Consider the following 18859-nt stretch of genomic DNA (forward strand, 5'->3'; position numbering starts at 1 on the left):
GCCCCCCCCGCCTCTCGCTGCCCCCTCACCCTCCTGTCCCGCTGCCCGGCCCGGCTCTGGCGTGGCGGAAGCAGCGCGGCTGTCTGGGGGGGCGGCGCCTGCGCGTTCCCGCCGCTCCCGGGTCGCCCCCGTGCGGGTTCCCCGGCTCGCACTGTGCCCGGCCCGTTCGGGGCTGCCCGGAGCTCCAACCGGGGTGTAAGTTGGCTGGAAAGAGGGGAGGAGGAGCAGGCGCTGAGCTCGTCTCTCTAGTGACCGGTGATTGCGAGGGGATGGCAGGAAGATGCGCCAGGGGAGGGTTCGGTTGGACATTGGGAAGAGGTTCTTCCCCCAGAGAGTGGTGGAGCCCTGGAACGGCTCCCGGGGAGGCAGCCTGACAATTGCGGGAAGCGTTTGGACAACGCCCTCAGGCACGTGGAGTGGATGTTGTGGTGCTCCTAGGAAGAGAAGTTTGGCCCCGTGAGCCCTGTGGGTCCCTCGCAGCTCAATTCATTCTGTGGTTCCGTGGGGCTTCTCTGCCCCGAGGACAGGCTGGGAGAGCTGGGGTTGTTCAGCCTGGAGGAGAGAAGGCGCCAGGGGGACCTTAGAGCAGCTTCCAGGACCTGAAGGGGCTACAGGAAAGCTGAGGAGGGACTGTTTACAAGGGCATGGAGATAGGACGAGGGGGAATGGCTTTAAGTTGGAAAGGGGAAGATTTAGATTAGAAATTGGTAAGAAATTCTTCACGCTGAGGGTGGTGAGGCACTGGCCCAGGTTGCCCAGGGAAGCTGTGGCTGCCCCATCGCTGGAGGTGTTCACAAGCAGGTTGGATGGGGCTTGGAGCAGCCTGATCCAGTGGGAGGTGACCCTGCCCATGGCAGGGGCTTGGAATTGAATGATCTTTAAGGTCCCTTCCAACTCCAACTATTCTGTGATTCTATTATTCTTTGATTTAGATCAGACACTGGGAGGAAATTCTCCACTGTGAGGGTGGTGAGGCACTGGCACCGGTTGCCCAGAGAAGCTGTGGCTGCCCCATCCCTGGAGGTGTTCAGGGCCAGGCTGGATGGGCCTTTGAGCAGCCTGGTCCAGTGGGGGGGGGGGGGTGGAACTGGATGGGCTTTGAGGTCCCTTCCAACGCAAATTCTGTGACTCTAATACTTGGCTTAGAGACGGGCTCCCCCCTTCCCTTCGCGCAGCCCTTCCCTGGAGAGGCGCCACGATCTGTGCTCCGCGGAGGGAAGCGGGGAGCCTCGCGAGAGAGGAGGTTTTCATCCTCTTGGCGACAGGCAGAGCCCTATAGGAGCCGCTTTGTCTCATATTGGGGCGGGGAAAAGCCGGGCTCTGCGCGGTGGGTTGTTATCACCGCCTCCCATCGCGGCGGGAAATTCAAAATCTTGCACTAGAAGTGCCTGCGGGTGTTGCTGTTTCGCTTTCTGGCAGCTTCTTGCTTTTGTTTTTCATCTCGGAGAGAAAAAAAAAAAAACAAACCTAGGAGGTTCTGGAGGAGTCTGTAAGCGCTGGAGCTCCCACTGTTGTGCTTCGGGGACTCGAGTTTGTTGGTAATGTTGTGCCAAGTGCTGGGGTAGCACAGAGAGGGAGTGGGAGACCTGTTAGAAACGCATCGTGACTTCCTCCGCCCCCCCCTTTTCCTCCTCCTCCCCCCCCTTTTCCTGCTCCTCCCCCCCTTTTCCTCCTCCTCCCCCCCTTTTCCTCCTCCTCCCCCCCCTTTTCCTCCTCCTCCCCCCCTTTTCCTCCTCCTCCCCCTTTTCCTCCTCCTCCCCCCCCTTTTCCTCCTCCTCCCCCCCTTTTCCTCCTCCTTCCCCCCCTTTTCCTCCTCCTTCCCCCCCTTTTCCTCCTCCTTCCCCCCCTTTTCCTCCCCCCCTTTCCCTTTTTTTGTAGTTTTTAATTTTTATGTACCTTTTTTTTTTCCTCTATTATTTCTAATCTTAGGGAATGTTAAGTGTTGGTACTGTATTTGTCTTTCCTGTTAATGAACGTGACATTCCGTAGCAAAATTGAGAAACCAACTAGCACAGTTATTTAACAGCCTTTATTGATGTAGAGTGGCAGGAACGTAATGATAATATAAAAAAAAAGACATCTCTTTCCATATTCACTTGTTCAACCCCACTGAAGCTGAACATCACACTTGTCTTTTGAGGTTTGGATGCCTTTTGTTAGGCTTCCGTGTGTATCAGAGAAATTGATCATCCTGGATTTCAAAAAATTAGACCCATATTTGCATGCTTTGTTTATATTTTAATTCATTTTATGTGCTTGAGGTATAACAACAACAAAAGCAATACATTATGCCTTGTATGCGTACAACTAAAGTCAGGTTGAGTGGCTGAAGTAAAGAAATGGATTAGCAAAATGTGAGTTTTGTTGAAAGTAAATCTTAACATGACAACCTGATTGAAAAACAGCCAAGAATTCCTGCAGTGGCAGAAATGATGCGTTATTGATGAGCTGCCTTGCTTTAAAAAGATTCTAGGTTATAAAACAACGCACTCTATAAAATTAGGCTTACTGTTCTGAGGGACTGATGGTGTTGCCTGTGGAGGATTACCGATTTTAGCGTGACTGTGCGCACCGGAGGCCACAAGGTGGCATCGCTCCTCCTGTCTTAAGCAGAAGATCTCGGAGCACAGGTATCCAACTCATCTAGTCATGATTTATTTATGGCATGTGCCTGCCATTGCAGTGTTATAAATGCTGAAAAGTTTATTGAAAGGGACCTCTGGAGCTCTTCAATGTTGATTCCTTGCTTAGTGGGGGACTTCCACCAGTATAGGAGTAAACCAGTAAGACTGTATGCTGGTTGGATGTTGAAAATATCCAAGAATGGAGATTCTGCAACCTCTGGCAACCAGTGATGCAGTACCCTCTGTCGTTTCTTTTCCTGAAGTCCAACTTGAATTTTCCATGCAAGAATCTGTGGCTGTTAACCCTACTCATATCATCTTGGAATACTAAGGAGAGTTTATGTTCTGTTGTAATTGTAAATATTCCTTGGGCAGCTTTAAGCTACCTATAGATAAAATTTACATTCAAACGTTTCTCTTTACCACTTCAGATCAGAAAATAATTCCCTTAAGAGGTGTCATTTTTCTTTGTTTTTAAATAAGGCTTGGATTGTGCATGTGTAAGGGACACATGAGACTTGGAAATGAATTATTTTCTTTTTTTGACCCCTCACACCCCAGTTTGGTTTTGTTGGCGTTCAGGATATCAGCAGTGAAACTCTACAGGACAAAGAAGGTATTTAGTAATAAACTGTCACTGCACCCTTAAAAGACTGATTGCACATGTTCTTGCTCATGAAAGTAAAAGTGATAATAACTAAATATTTGTTTTCCACATCTCACCTTCTTAATACTTCATGTTATATTCTGAGTGTATTTTATTTTGCTTTGTCTTCATAGATAAAAATTTCATACTGACAACAAAGGAGCTACAGCAATGGGAGTGACTAATCTGTGGCAAATCCTTGAGCCTGTGAAACAACCTGTCAGCTTGACCAGTCTCAAAGGAAAAACACTTGCTGTTGATTTAAGTCTGTGGGTTTGTGAAGCACAGACTGTTAAAAAGATGATTGGAGTAGTTACCAAGCCACATCTGAGGTATAGTATCCATGTACGTTATTGCAGACAAAAATGTTGGAGCTATATAATTTAGGTGTGGTACTTATTGCAGATTTAAAACTACTTCCGAAGTTCGTATGACTCTGTTGGTTTGATTATGTTATTTTCGCTCGCGCTAAAAGCTTAAAGTGTTTGAAGTGAAGATTTGGTCATACTGGCTGAATGCTTTGGTGCAAACAAGTTGTTAGGCCCTTGTCTTGAGGCCTCAGCTGTACTTAAGGATGAGTTGAATGTAAGCAGAACAACTTTTGTCCTACTGTGATATAGGACCATGTGATATGCAGATTATCAAGGAACACAATTAATGTGCTAATTCCTGTGTATTTCTGAAGCTGTGTGATGGGAGTTTAAACTACCCTGCAGTTTGGTTGCTGGTCATTTCAGAGCATACTCAGAGTCATACCTGCTTTAGCCCGATCTGGCTTATAAAGCAAAATTCTAGTTAAACCTCATGTTGAATTACATATGCTTAAGTCATTCTTCAGGCTTATAAACAGCCATGAAGAATATGTATATTTTTAATTTAAATGAATCACATAGTTAAGGGATGAGCAAGTATAAGTGGTTATAACTTCAAAGTACCATTTTCTGCAAGTGATGCTGACAAAAATGAAAATATAGCCAAATTTTTGTAAATGACCTGTTACTGTTTAGCTCAAGAATACTGAGTTACTATCTGCTGTTGGACATTCAGTGGCCTCTGTTGAATTCAGCTGATAGGAAATATCAGCATCTCCTGAGAATAATTTCTTGAAATGTTATGCTTATGATCCCAAATGGGTAATTGGCTAAAACTGATGACCAAAGTCATTACCTCTCTCTGATAGGATGTCCTGTGTGCAGTGGAATGGAAGCATCAGTCCAGAATTCTTAGGCAGCCTTTTCAAAGCAAGACAAAGGGATGAACAGGTTTCTGCCAAAAAAAAAGAAATGTTTCAGGCAGTTGGAAATGAAATTGCTTTGCTAAGTATTTCAGAGAAACTTACTGCAATTGATTTTTTTATATCATTTGTGAAAATAGAACTAGCCTCGAAAGATCAGCTTACTCGTTTGTACCAACAGCAAATATGCAAAATTAAATTTAGAGTAGTGGTCTTTACATGTCAGTCAAAGAGATAAAAATGTTTGGTCTACTCTTTGAAAGATTGAGCCTGGAGTTACTGGAAAAGGCATATGCTGGATAATACTGCTCTCAATTTTACTTTTATAAACCAGATAGTTCTTGTTGCTCCCTTGCAAAATTCCACCTGTCAGGGATGCTGACTTGCATGTAAAATAGATTGGCATGGTAATGGTATCTATGAGTCTGTGTAATACCACAACATTCAGTCACTTCAGAATCTGATGTACCTGTATTAATAGGTTAGGGATTAAATTTTGTTACAAAAGAATCAATGTGGATATGTGTTTGGAAGTAGACTTTGGATATTGAATTTTTTTTTTAAAGAACCTTTTATATTTGCCTACATCTTTACACCTATAAAATGATATTTCTTGTACTTGTGCAGTGTTTTCTTGGGCATTTTAAAAAACAGTTACAAGTTCATAGTAGAACAGCTTCAGCTGAAGACAAGGATAGAGGTAAGATGTTTGTTAGCTTGGAGCTGAGGGAATAATAAGAAGTGGAGAGAAAGCTAAGATTGTTCCTAGGGTAGGCTGAGGGAAAACACCTGAAGAAATGGGACTTTGCTAATTCTGTAGCTTATGGAACATTTTGCTTCATTGCAGAAACCTGTTTTTTCGTTTCTCTTTCTTAACATCAATGGGAATTAAACTAGTATTTGTCATGGAAGGAGAGGCCCCCAAGTTAAAAGCAGATACCATGAGTAAAAGGAATGAGGTGCGCTATGGACCTTCAAAGAAGGCTGGAACAGCAAGAACAGGGAGATCTTTATTTAAAGCTGTTTTAAAAGAGGTGAGTGATTGAGGTCTGTGTTTTAGTATTTTTGGTGGGATAGGGAGAAATCTTAACCAAATTAAATACAAGAATTTGAGAGAATTAATAGTTTTCTACACAACAAATTTCAGCAGTGTTTTGAGGGAACACATGCCCTTGAAATTGGACCTTACACAATCTGTTAAATGTTGTAGAAAAGAGAAAATGTCAGTTAGAATAATTTTCTTGTTTGATGTGATCCTGTGCGCGTTATGGTGTAGTGACCCACAGTCATAATTAAATATTCCTTACAGGTATTCAACTACCTTGTTCTTCTGTAGTGTTAGAATTGATACTTTTTTCTCTTAGATTGGGTTATACCTGAAAGCAAGAATGTGTTGTGTACCTATGTAAGCTGGCTTTGAAGGGGTACACACAACTGTTTTGTAACCTACATCTATGATTTGGTAAACTAGCTGAATACCTAAGAGGATACACTTGCTGGAAACCTATTGAATTAGGCTAAAAGGAAGATTGTATTGTCATCTTGGTATAGATGGTTGAGACAACTCTGGTTGCACAGACCTTCTACTCACTAATTTTCTTCTTTGTTTGTTGATGCAGATATTTGACCATTTTTGTGTATTCAAAATTTTATGAAATAGAATTTATAGATGCTCATGGCTTAAGTTGACTGACTGTATCGATTCATATTTTATTCTTGGATTGTAAAATCTTTTGTCTGAAATTTGTAAGAAATATTTATCAGGATGTCTTATACTGCGGTCCAGTCTTAGTAGGCTGACAGCGCTGTACTTCCTGCTTGATATTCTTGGGGAGGCTGGTGTCTGAAAGATGTGTGTGCCTACCCAGTATTACTATGAGTAAACAGCCTCGCTTCACAAAGATAAATATTCCTTTGTTACTCTTCTTTTGAAAGCATCCTAAGTAACTATTTAAAGTGTAAAGATTTTTGTGAAGGAGTAGCTGTTAATCATGCTGTTTTCTAGTCCTGTTATTAATATTTTGTTCTTAGTTGGATATTTTCTTTTGACTGTTACAGTAAACTATATTCCTCTAAGGTAGTGCTTATATTGATGTAGTGTTGAATAGACAGCACAACAGTAGCAGTTTTGGTATACGCCTGTGGCTGAGAAAATGCATGCTAATAAGTGTGTCTAATTCAGCATTTAATCTCTCTTTTCTTGTGGATTCCTTCTGTTAGTGTCTCAAACTGCTGGAGTGTTTAGGTGTCCCTTGGGTTCAAGCAGCTGGGGAAGCAGAGGCAATGTGTGCCTACCTAAATGCAACAGGACATGTTGATGGCTGCATTACCAATGATGGAGATGTCTTCTTATATGGAGCTCAAACAGTTTATAGAAACTTCGCCATGAATGCTAAGGTAATGTACCATTCTTACCCTCTCTTTGGACTCTTTTCAGAAATGTATATAGAAGGGTCTTGAAACAGTTACTTAAATATTATCACACTTGTCCTCTAGTAGCTAGTTTTCTTCAAAACAGCAGTTTTAAGGCAGCAATATTTTGTTTGATTCACTGGCAATCTGTGTATCAAATGTGAGAGCAAAACTGCTAATCTGAAGTGCAGTAAGGGTATTACTGCCTATGTTTGTAGTGTTCTTTGATGTGTAATACAAAGCTAAGTAGCAAATATTTGGGTTTTTTTTCCCCATTTCTTCCTCTTCAGTGTAGAATTTGAGTGAAATAATTGTTTGTTATAAATTTACCAATAGGGTCTATGGAAGTGGTCAGCCTTCTGGGCCTAATGACTGTTCACACACTCGTATCTTACAGGTTTATCTTACTATGAATATGCTTACAGTTAATACTGTTAGTCTCCAATTGAACATGAGTAGGGTAGTGACTGCACATCTCTCTCATCATCAATTGTTGCCATCATTCAACAAAACAAATCAATTTATGACCTTAAGCTGAAGTGAGTGGAGTGATATAAACACAGTGCAATGAAACTAGCAGGCAGTTGCCAAGGGGAGCTGTTCCAGAACTGATCCAATATGCAGCAGAGCAGCAGATGTTGGCACATAAGAGGTTTCCTGAGGCAGGGAAATGCCAGGGCAGTGGAGAGACCCACCAGGAGCCAGCAGCAATGGTGATCATCCCCATGTCTGGGGTGTACTGTGAACAGTGTGGTGTGTCGGCCAGAGTATGGTGCACAAGTTTGTGCAGGAGGGTGCGCAGGGAGGGCTTAGTCACCCTACCTGCTCAAGAGGGGAGTTCAGTTGGTGATTATCACCGTCTCAGAAGGAACATAGCTGTGGTATCTACTGGGCAGAAAGCTACGTCCTCTGCACTTGCCGGAAGGGATGAGGCAATCAAAAATGTAGCCATCTGGGTCTTAGGCGGCAACCTTTCTTCCTGCATGTCCTGAGTCAATGGAGTGCACGATGAGGACTGGGGGTGCAATGTCGTACTCACTGTAAATCTGTAGGACCTGATGAGATACATCCGAGAGCCCTAAGGGAATTGGCTGATGTAGTTGCTAAGCCACTGTCCTAGATATTTGAAAAGTCATGGCAGTCAGGTAAAGTCCCTGGTGACTGATTTTAAAAGCTGCATTTCCTGCGATGACTGACACAGCCACTAGTGCTGAATAAATTGCAAAAGTTTTGACACACTTTTCCTACACGTAATAAACAAGAAACAAAATGCACCTTGGCTTATTTTTAGTTTCTTTCAACAGTTGATACCCGTACTTAAAACTTGAAATTCCATAACTGTAGTTATTCATGTGGTGTCTGTATGTTACATAATTAATTTTAATTGCTACTTATTTTTTTTGCTATCAGACCCCTCTTATGGGTTAGACCGTTTTCCTGCAGATGTGGGTGGATAGGGGTGAGCATGCAATCACAACTGAATGTGATTCATGGCAGTTACTTTATCATGATATTACAGAAAAAAACATGCAATAAATTTGTCTTGCAGGATCCCCATCTTGACTGTTACACGATGTCCTCTATTAAGGAGAAGCTTGGTTGTGACAGAGAGTCTTTGATTGGGCTAGCTGTTCTTCTGGGTTGTGATTATCTTCCAAAGGTAAGCGATACGAGATCCAACACACAAAAAAAAAAAATGACTCTACCCCTATAGCTCAGGAACCAAGAGTTGGGAGGAGAGACAAAGAGATGGTTATAGAACATGTTCTAACCTGTCACAGTGAGACAGGCTCAACTCACATCACTTCACTCAGTGCAAGTGGACATGTGCTCAAATATAGATGTGTTCTTACCCTCAGTCAGAAAATGTCAGTGTGCAAGAGTGAACAGTGAGCTAACATCAAGACAAAACGCCAGCCCATAACTCTTTGTCTGTGAAGAAGTTTTCAGCTGATAAAAAGATCACTGTGCTTGAGCACCCACCCTGTCTGGTGGACCTGTATCCCTCTTCCCAAAGATCATGTCTGTGCTCAAAGAGACCCTTTTTTTATCAGTAGAAGATGTCAAAGCAAAGATCATCCTCAACAGCCTTTCAGAAAATGATACGCAGAATTCCTTTGAACATTGACATCAGCGTATGCAGGTCTATGTCAGCTCAGAAGGGAACTATTCATAAAGTCATCATAGTGGATTGTCTTAATTTGTTAAATAAAGAGTTACACACAGAGTCTCATTTTTTTGTGTGAGACCTCGCATGATTCTTTTTTATTAGATGCTTACACTGTCCTGAAACAAGGGAGATGTATGTGTGCTGCCAGAACTGTATGAGGTTGCTCATAGCCCTGTCCAACCTGACTTAGAATGTTTCCAGGGATGGGGCTTCTACCACCTCTCTGGGCAATGTGTTCCACTGTTTCACCACTTGCATTTCTTCCTTAAATCTAGTCTGAATCTACCCTATTTTAGTTTAAAACCATTACCCTTATGGCAACAAGACCTGGTAAAAAGTCTCCGCTTTTTTAATAAGCCCCCTTTAAGTACTGAAAGGCTGCAGTAAGGTCTTGCAGACCCTCTTTTCTCCAGGCTGAACAACCTCAAGTCTCTCAGCCTTTCCTTATAGGAGAGGTGTTCCATCCCTCTGACTATTTTTGTGGTCCTCCTCTGATTCTTTTGAATGAACTGACTTTCAATCTTCAGTGTGTCTAGAGGTTACTACAAAGTTCTGGATTTCAGTCCATGAGTAAGATTCCAGAAAAGGAACCTCCAAGGCTAGGCTGGATGGGGCTCTGAGCAACCTGGTGGAGTTGGAGATGTTCCTGTTCATTGCAGGGGACCACATAACCCAAACCATCCTACGAATCTCTAAAATATTTGCATATTGATTTTGTGTAAATGCTCGATGTCTCCAAATATTAAAAGTTCTGTTGCCATAAAGCATCTCTTTCCTATGAATGAAAGGTTAACTTCCAGCCTTTTGACTCTAAAACGCAAAAGATCTGTTTTCATCTTGTCTTTCTAAGACAATTCTGAAAAGTTTCAGTTTTTTACCAGTATTTTATATTGTCCTGTTGCAGATAGCAAGGAAAAAAAAACATAACAGCCAAAACTTCTCGTCTTATTGTGTGCTGTTACCTTCTTTCTCTACCTTGTTTTACCTGGGAGCTGTTGAACATAAGAACATTTCATACTGCCTGTTATACTGGTGGTACAGCTGTAATTGTGTCACCTTATCTGGGTTCAGAACTTGGTCAAACTTTTTTTTTCTCCATTTGTTCTCATCATCTGGGGTCATTTTTGTTTTTTCTCTACATAATGATATGAAGGCAGTTTTATGAAAACCTGGGTATTTCCTGTTTGTCATTATTATGTTTCTTTATTTTGTTTCTTGTTATTATATTTCTTGTTTCTGTGTCTGTAGGGCATTCCAGGTGTTGGGAAAGAACAAGCTTTAAAGTTAATTGAGACTTTGCGAGGTCAAAACTTACTGCAAAGGTAAAGTGAATATTTGTGTTGTATGCTGAAGTGCTTTGATTTGATTCAAGGACTGGCAGATATGTACTTCAGCTCCAAGACAGTGATTGTAGTACTTTAGTTTGGGAGGAGAGGGGGAAGAGATTGCCACATTCCTTTCTTTGTATTTGCTAAATGAATTGTGTGTTTTGCTAAGCAAGCTTCTTAATCATTTTAAACATTAGCTGTCTCCTAGCTCCTGAGCTAGCACGTGCGTTGATATATTGGAACAGAAGTCACGGGGACTGATGAGAGACTTTTGCTGATTTTTAATTGTATTGTGACTCAGGACCCAAGATATCAAATGCTTTCTATGTTTCTTATCATGATGTGTGTCTCAATGTTAGAAATCTAACAATCATAACTTACTTTATAAAGATCTGTTTTATAAATTGGAGAACTGCTTCTCAGGGGGGTGCCTGAGAAGTATAAAGGGAATATTTTTCAGTGTTTTATTTTAAACATGAGAGTTAAAAATACTTCTTAATCCTTTTAATATCATCATTTTAGGTTTGAGCAATGGAAAGAACAATTTTGGTATGATAATAATCCACCTTTAGTTGTTAAAAGGGTAATTCACTGTTCTGAGTGCCATCATCCAGGTCAGTGTGAAAAGCGCTGAATTTTATGTTTAGCCTAATTGTTTACTTTTTACACTGGGTGTGTGCAGTGTAGGGGGAGTTATGTCTAGCATTAAAAATTGCTTTTCTTGTCATTCAGCTTCTGGGCTATCTTCACATTTTCAGTATGTCGGTAATTTTGAGGCTGGAGACCATGTTTCTTCAAATGTGGAACTAGTTGATAGCAGATGGAATATTTTTACCATGCTGTTGTGTGATCCTAGATATTTTCCTTTTAAAACTTATCAGTACAGAACGTGTGCTATACCGACAAGCATCTATTTCTTTAGCTGCCTGAATTGCTCTTGCATCAAGAGGACCCAATCCATTAGCATTGCTGGCATTTGCTGCAGTATTTTCTTAAAAATATATTAATCTTAAGGGACCTCATTTTGGTAGCATCTTTCATCAGTGAACTTGTTCAAACCTGTCACTTGGACAAAGAAAAGCTTGTTTCAAATATATTATTTATGTTTGTCAGGATGTCATAGACAACTACTGTAGTTTTAAGTAATAAAGATTTCAGCGTAAGGTCTGCAATAGTTGGGGAAAAAGTCTTCAAAAAAAAGGTTGCTCACATTTATCACTGTAAAGTAAATACGTGAGCTAATGCGCTCAGATGTCTTCTGAGCTTTGTATTTGTACTGTTGTGTTCGTATATTTGGTGATTTTGGAAATCTCTTTTCTCCTCACACTTAATGAATCTGTTTCTATAGGATCCTACAAGGAACACGAGCACAGTGGGTGTAAATTCTGTGAAAGCACTAAGTACTGCAAACCCAGTGACTCCAAATACTGCTGCCCTTGTGAATGGCATCATTCAGAGCAACTGAAACAAACAAGTGCAGTGGAGGACAATATCAGAAAGTAGGAATGTCTTGAAAATCGAACTGTTTTTCCCTGCATTCTTGTGCAGGCTGGGTGTAAAAATACTGCCTTTTTCCCATTTGTATTCAGTTCCTAACACATCTGTTTTACCTGCAGAAAAGCTATCAGTTGTGAGGGCTTTCCATTCCCTGAGGTAACAAGCAAGCCTATTTAAAGTTTCATATATTGAATCAACTAATTGAAATTTAATTTTTTTGCCCTGTCTTAAATGGCCTCTTTTTTTGTTGTTTTATCTCAGGTTGTCCAAGAATTTCTTGTAAACAAGAATAAATTGGTCAAGATAAAGGAATGCCAAAGGCCCGATTTATTGTCCTTTCAGGCATGTAACAAAATACTGGATATTTAGCTCTATAGGGCTTTTTTTTCCTTATCACAGATATCTTCCTTAGTAATAATTGTGATATTTATGGGTAATTTTACTGCAACTTCTTAATATACTTCATTTTAGGAAACCTAAAATTGAAGACTTTGAAGAGAATCAGATGATGTAAGTAGCTGTGTAGAAAAGTGGAAGAAGGAAAACTTGGGGGAAAAGCTTCCTTTCCATTGTTTCAGGTTTCACTGTCCAGGGTTGCCGAGTGCTGCATTATCATTATAGTTAGTGCATGAAGTACTATATGGTTATATGGCACAATATGTGCTTCAGTCATGTTATCGTTTTTGTTTTCATCCACCTTTCATAAAAGTATTAAGAAATACAGTTCTTGTTTTTACTCATACTTGTTTCATTGTCATGCTGACACAGTGAGTTTATGGTAACTTTGGGTATTAGCAAGTCTTGATTGTGTGTTTGTTTTGTTTTTTTTTTTTACATTAAACTTTCTTTTCTTTGGTATCATTGAGATAACCAGCTTCTGTGTGTAACCAGCAGAAGTGGCTTTTATTCTGAATGTTACCTGTTTTCCCAAAACCAGATGACAAGCTCGTATTTAGCGCAATTGTGCCAGCTTTCAAGTTCAGATGCCCTTTAACTCAAAGTGCATAAAGCTCAAAAGTGCTTTTGCTCATTCCCTGTCCATAGAAGAAAGGGTACATATCCTGTGAGCCTTCTTTTTGGGGAGAAAGGGTAAGGGGGAGTGTTAATATATGCACGTTAGTGTTGCTTTCTGATAATTATTTTTATTTGTTTTTTATTCGTGAAAGTAGATAGTTTACAATGTTTCATTTTCTGGGATTGATGTCAGTATGAGAGTTGTGTATAGCATAGTAGACTGCTGTTGAACAGCGTAGCTTTAAAGGAAAACCATGTTCATCCTTCTCTCACGTGCAAAATCCGTAAGTTTCACAGCTCATTGCATAGCTGATCTGAATCTGGTCAGATGCTTAGCAACTATCTCATCGCTGCTGCTGCCACTACACAACTGTTCCCCTGGCTTGTTGGCAGCTGATGAATCTGCCCTCTTGGGGATGACTGTTCCCTCCCTTGGCCGTGAGATATTGCTGGGCACTACGCTGAAGTATAAAAACATTCTTGATGCTTTCGGTATTTAGTCCTGTGTCTGTCCTGTCCCTAATAGGTAAATGTCTAAGCATAATATCTAACAGAATAAGAAAGTTTTAAAGTTTGGGATTTTTTTTTTTTTTTTTTATTCTGACAGATATTTGCTTCCGAGAAGATGGAGTGGCCCAAACATTATGCTTGTAAGAAACTGTTAACACTATTGACACGTTATGATATGATCCAGAGAAAATCTGGATACGTTGACTCAAAACAACTGCAGGCAATACGGTAATGTAGCCTCATTTCTTGAAATTTAAGATATTTTAATTCTGCTGCTGGATGAAAATAATTTTTTTTTTCCTTTTTTATGGAAATATAGTGGTTTTCTTCATCTCTGTTTCAAACTTTGGGCTCTTTTTGAATAGAGGTAAAAATTTAGACCAGTTCACCAATTCTTGCAATATTGCTGCACAAAGTAATAAAAGTATAGCAGTTTCCTTTTGTTCTAACTGCCAGTGCCTGCTTTTACCTACAGTATTCTATTTTGTTTCCTTGGATCTGCACATGAAATTTAACATTACAGGTTTGAACCTCTGCTCAGGTTCTTAGCAGAAGTTTACTTGACTTCTGTAATTCAGAGTAAGAGCCTAAGCTTACAAATGAGCATCTGCAAAATCAGTCATGGTCTCTGATTCCTCATTAGACCTACTGACTGTCGTAGTACTGTGTGTCTGATGAAATAATTCGTTTGCAGTTCTATTCTGCTACCCCTTCTTCTCAAAACAACATTTTCATTTTCATTTAGGTCCACTGCATTTAGGAATATAAAAATGATCAAGTATCCTGTTACTAAAAATGGATAGGTGGAGGGGGGAACACCCAAGCAAGATAAGCATGTAGCTACTTTTCTCTAGAATTTTTTCCTGCCATCCAGGTTTCTGTTACTTGGAGTTTCTGAGCCAGAATTAGTGCTGCCGTATTCTATCAGCACTTAGTATATTTCTTTTAAATGATCTAATCTTTTTGTAAACTTTCAGAATCTGCAGTGTCTGTTGGCAAATCTGAGCTTCAGTTGACTGTGTGAAGAGAGTTATGACTTATTTTAGCTTTCATATCTGATATTTTCATTTCCAAATGAAATGCAAATGCCTCCTCCCTCCCCAGATTCTTGTATTGCAAGATGGTTAGTAGTTTTTCCACGTTCATTGATGCTGTTCAAGGTGTTATAGACTTTAATTTTGGAGGACAGACAGACAGCAGCAATGTGATAGTATCTAGTCTGGGTTGATGTGTCATAGTCTTTTAAATTATTACTTGCAAAGAAGCTGTTCTGTTCAGTGCTGTCTTCCAAAAGCGTGGAGAGACTGGTTGGGGACTCTTTTTTTAAATGGACTAGCTAGATAAATTACCAGCATTTACCTTGATGAGTGGGTTAATTGACATCCTCTGTTTATAACACTTTCTAGTGTTTCAAGAGTTTAAAAGGCAAATCATGCATACTCTGGAAGATTTCTTTTGTTAACAAGTGTTTAAAAATGCAGTAATGATTCAGCAGGAGCCTCTTCATGTGTGGGAGCCTATTGAACTGGAGTGTAGGCAATGTTTTTAGAAAAATCTCATAAAGACTGTCCCTGCTCAGTTCGTGTTTTATCTTCCTTCGTGCTCTCATGCAAAAGATATAAATGAACCTGTCTGGTTATTCAGAAAACTACTGTCTATGGCAACAACCTTCTCTGTGGCATGAAACTAAAGTTTGTAGGAGTCTGCATTATGGTTGTCTGTTACAAAGTAGTTTTTTGTTACCTTGTTATGCTTCCCTCAGCTATATCATTTAAAAAAAAATCAAAAATGTTTTAGTATTAAAATGTAGACCCTAAGTTTTACTGTATAACTTAAACAAAGTAGTGTATTTTTTAAAAGATGTGTTCATTTCACCATTACATTATTTTCTCCTTTGAATCATTACAAGTTAGAGTATTTAAATATTGTTAGATTACTTAGGGTTTTCATTTTCTGTTTAAACAAAACCATCTAATGGGCTTCTCTCTGTCCTCACAGGATAGTCAAGACTCGAGTTAAAAACGGGATTCCTTGTTTTGAAATTGAGTGGCAAAAACCAGGTTAGTCTGGTTTCTATCTACATTGTGGAACAAAATTGTTCATAGGAAAAGAGAAAAGCGTGCTTTAAAGAGGAAAAGTGTGACAGCATTATGAGGAAATGAACCGTGGGTGAGATTGGAAACTGTGTTATGAGGACAATAGAATTTCACATACCCTGAAAGTAAAAACAATGCTTTTTGAAAATAAAACAGTCATCTACCTAGAAAGCAAGTGACTTAGTTTTCAGGTACTTTTTGTGGTACAATTCAATAAGACTTTGACTCTGTATTGATATCTTATTTCACTGTGTACCTGAAGTTGTGACTGTTTACCAGCTAGAAATTTTTCTGTGCTGACAGGTTGTCAACTTTCAGTGTGCGTGTTTGTGCCAGGAGAGTGCCCGAAAGAGAGATACTCAAACATTGTGCTATTGACCTTTTTACATATCTTCTTTGTACTCAAATACATTCTTTGTTCCTTTTCTTGTTCCCAACCTTGGAATGTATGTACACACATCTAATGTACATTCATTAATTTTTTAGAACATTATGTTGATGCAGAAGATGAGCCTGCAGAGCTGTTTGTAGTCACAGTAGAAGAGGAGTCTTTGTTCCAGGCTGCTTATCCTGATGTTGTTGCCCTTTATCAAGTGGAAAAGTCAGAAGTTCTGAAGAAGAAACAGAAAAGTAAGTCCAAAGGCTTGTTTCTTAGGAACTTAACAGGTCTTGCCAGCATACAAGAAGCAAAAGCAACAAACATATCTCCCTCCTACTGTGGAGCAATGTCATGTTTTTTCAAGATCAGCACATGATATCTTGCAGGGATTGTGCTTGTATCTTACTATCTTACACATTAGGACTAGGAAATCTCAACTGTGGTTACTAAGCCATTTTGATATGCCTTTTTATTTTTTTCCAGACAGGAAAGATGGACCAAAAGAAAAGGAATTGCCAAATGTTTATGATCAAGTTAGTGATCTTCTGTCTAAAATGAATTTAAAATCTAGATGTGGAATTCCTCCTGTACAAGACTCCGCATCAGATCTAAAAATTCCCCCAGAAGATCAGATACATCAAAGAAATACTGAATCAAAAGATCCAGCTTCATGCATAACAACCATTCAGATGCCAGCATCAGCAGCTGCTCTGCCTCTGGATGCATTGCCTTACTCGCTCTTACAGGATACATTGGCTGACTCATCTGTATTGCCAGCACAATGGACTAAAAATTCAGGAGTATCATCCTCTTCCTCTGTAACAGCTGGTCTACAGCTGAGCAGCATTGATAGGGCAGTAACCTTCAGCACTTCACCAGCCCATGGGGGTGATGCCCAGGATCCAGCAGCTGACTTAACTACACAGATAAAACACTCACATCCCCTAAGTCATGAAACAGTGAGGAATAGCTCAGAATATTCCGATGCTATGCAGTCTGATCAGTATTCTGATAGTACAGATGATCTGTTTTCAGAAGATGTTACGGGACAACTTCAGGAGTGGTCTTTAAGTGAGCGAATACTTAAGAAGCCTTCCATTCCATTAAAGCCTTTGTCGTCTGTAGGTGTAATGCAACTGGAGTCTTTGAAATGTTTTAAATCAACAAAAGAAATATCGAATCACAGTAAGAATTATGCCTCTTCTTCATATCGGTTAAATAAACTAGTGCAGGAGAGTAAAAATATGGTATCAGAAAACTCTGCAAGGGAATCCAGCATACACGCTTATCAATATCAGTACAGAAAAGCTGACAGCTTGGACGAAATGGTGCAAAAAGACCATAATATAAACAGTTCAACATCTCTAGCCCTCAGTGGGCAAACAAAACAGGCGCTTCATCCTGGACATGAAGTGCTTCCAGCATCACAAAAGCCAGCAGATGTTGTAACTGGCCGTCACGTGAAAGAAGCTTGTACTCAAACTACTCAGAAAACATCTTTTAAAAAGAGTGTGTGTCAGAACAGATGCTCTTCTAGCGAGGAAAGTGATGGTGAGAACATGAAACAAAATATGATTTACGAACAGCAGAAAAGTCAACTGAACCCTGTTCAGTTTAAAAAACGTCTCACAAAGGCGAAGAATGATGCTGTTACTAGCAAAAGAACAAACAGTGACTCAGCCCTTAATAAGAAAAAGCCAAATTTAAAAAAAGCTGGTACTAGCTTGTCATTGCGAGTGTCTCCAGAACCATCCTCTGTAGGGAAAGCTAATTGTTCCCAAAATCCAAAGCAGCAGTTTGAGAGGTCAGGTTCTGGTCCCACGCAGCAAGCCGAAAGTGCTCTTCAGACTTATGTGTGGGCAGACAGTCCCCTTCCCCTGTCTGAAAGACTAAAAGGAAGAATCAACATCAATTAGGTTCTCCATAAAACAGATTAACTCTGAACTTTCAGCTCTTACAGAGCTCTTTCTCAAAGTTTCTGTGGTGTGCTCTGTCAATTTTAAGTGAACACAGTTTTGATAAAAAGTGTCTTGAATTACTGTGTACAGGTGCTGAAGTTTGAAATTAAAATGCTAGTAAAACTGCCAAATAGCTGATTATGGGCAAGTGCCAGTTATTCTGGATTTGATGACATTCTGAGCTTGATGTGTAAGTATTGGGATACATTATACAAGGGAGCACGGGGGGGTTGTTTATGAAATAAAGGGGACCTAGGCAGGGGCCAGGTTTTGTGTACAGCTGTTCATCCTTCTGCTTATAAAAACAGACTTGCTAAAATAGTGCCTGTACCTGCTGTTGGATATCCTAATAAGACAGTTCTTCCAACTGAAATTTTCCATTCTGCTCCTTTAACTTAATTTTTATAGTTTTAAAATGGGTTTTCAGCTCCTGGGATGTTGATTGTGTTGATTATCTCTGAACGTCCAGATAGAGACACTCTGCAGATGTGCCTTGCAGGGTAGCTAAATCTGTATCTGCCGTGCCTTATAATAAACTGTTCTTTGAGTGCATGTGTCTTCCAAAGAATGGAATAAGCTATGTAAGGATATTCTGGTTTTGTAGCTGTCATATCTAATATTTAAGGATATTCGATGTCTGTTTTAAAAATTTGTAGTTTGGGGCATTTTTTTCTTAAACAGGATAGGAAATCCCATCTAACACTCACTTCTACTTAGAATAGAACGGTGGTTAAGTTACAGAAAATCTAATCTAATCATGATAGTGCAGATTCTTTGAATAATATGGAAATGTTTGGATTCTAAAGGGGGAACTTAAATACAATTTCATCTTTGATGGTATTCTTCTTACCTCTTTAATTATAGAAGAAGTCTCTGTTCATATACCCCCAACCCCCCCCGTCTTCAAGAGTTTATTAGAAAACGCCTCATTGACTATGTTTAAATGTTCATAACTTTTTCTGTGGACTAGCCAGAAGGAAGGCCACTCTTG

The 18859-nt window shown here is 40.0% G+C and overlaps 2 protein-coding genes across 7 annotated transcripts in view; one reads left to right on the forward strand and one right to left on the reverse strand.

The window, feature by feature from the left end:
• Window positions 1-168, reverse strand: part of SMC6 (structural maintenance of chromosomes 6) — a 35555-nt gene extending 35387 nt beyond the window's left edge. The window contains exon 1 of the mRNA XM_054064219.1: window positions 30-168. The gene's annotated coding sequence lies outside the window, so the exon portion shown is untranslated. The remainder of the gene's footprint in view (window positions 1-29) is intronic.
• Window positions 80-18859, forward strand: GEN1 (GEN1 Holliday junction 5' flap endonuclease). Of its 6 annotated transcripts, none has more exons than XM_054064225.1 (15): window positions 117-195; window positions 3186-3240; window positions 3405-3602; window positions 5352-5538; window positions 6725-6901; window positions 8466-8576; window positions 10335-10408; window positions 10937-11028; window positions 11763-11913; window positions 12031-12067; window positions 12173-12253; window positions 13533-13663; window positions 15434-15495; window positions 16018-16161; window positions 16394-18859. In XM_054064225.1, the coding sequence occupies exons 3-15, from the start codon at window positions 3442-3444 to the stop codon at window positions 17824-17826; spliced, it is 2841 nt and encodes a 946-aa protein (XP_053920200.1). In that variant the 5' UTR covers window positions 117-195; window positions 3186-3240; window positions 3405-3441; the 3' UTR covers window positions 17827-18859. The 6 variants fall into 6 exon arrangements, with proteins under 6 accessions (XP_053920196.1, XP_053920200.1, XP_053920197.1 ...); XM_054064222.1 differs by lacking the exon at window positions 117-195 and adding an exon at window positions 1042-1538; XM_054064224.1 differs by lacking the exon at window positions 117-195 and adding an exon at window positions 1958-2630.

The sequence above is a fragment of the Cuculus canorus genome, chromosome 3, assembly GCF_017976375.1.
Source record: "Cuculus canorus isolate bCucCan1 chromosome 3, bCucCan1.pri, whole genome shotgun sequence".
Taxonomy (NCBI): domain Eukaryota; kingdom Metazoa; phylum Chordata; class Aves; order Cuculiformes; family Cuculidae; genus Cuculus; species Cuculus canorus.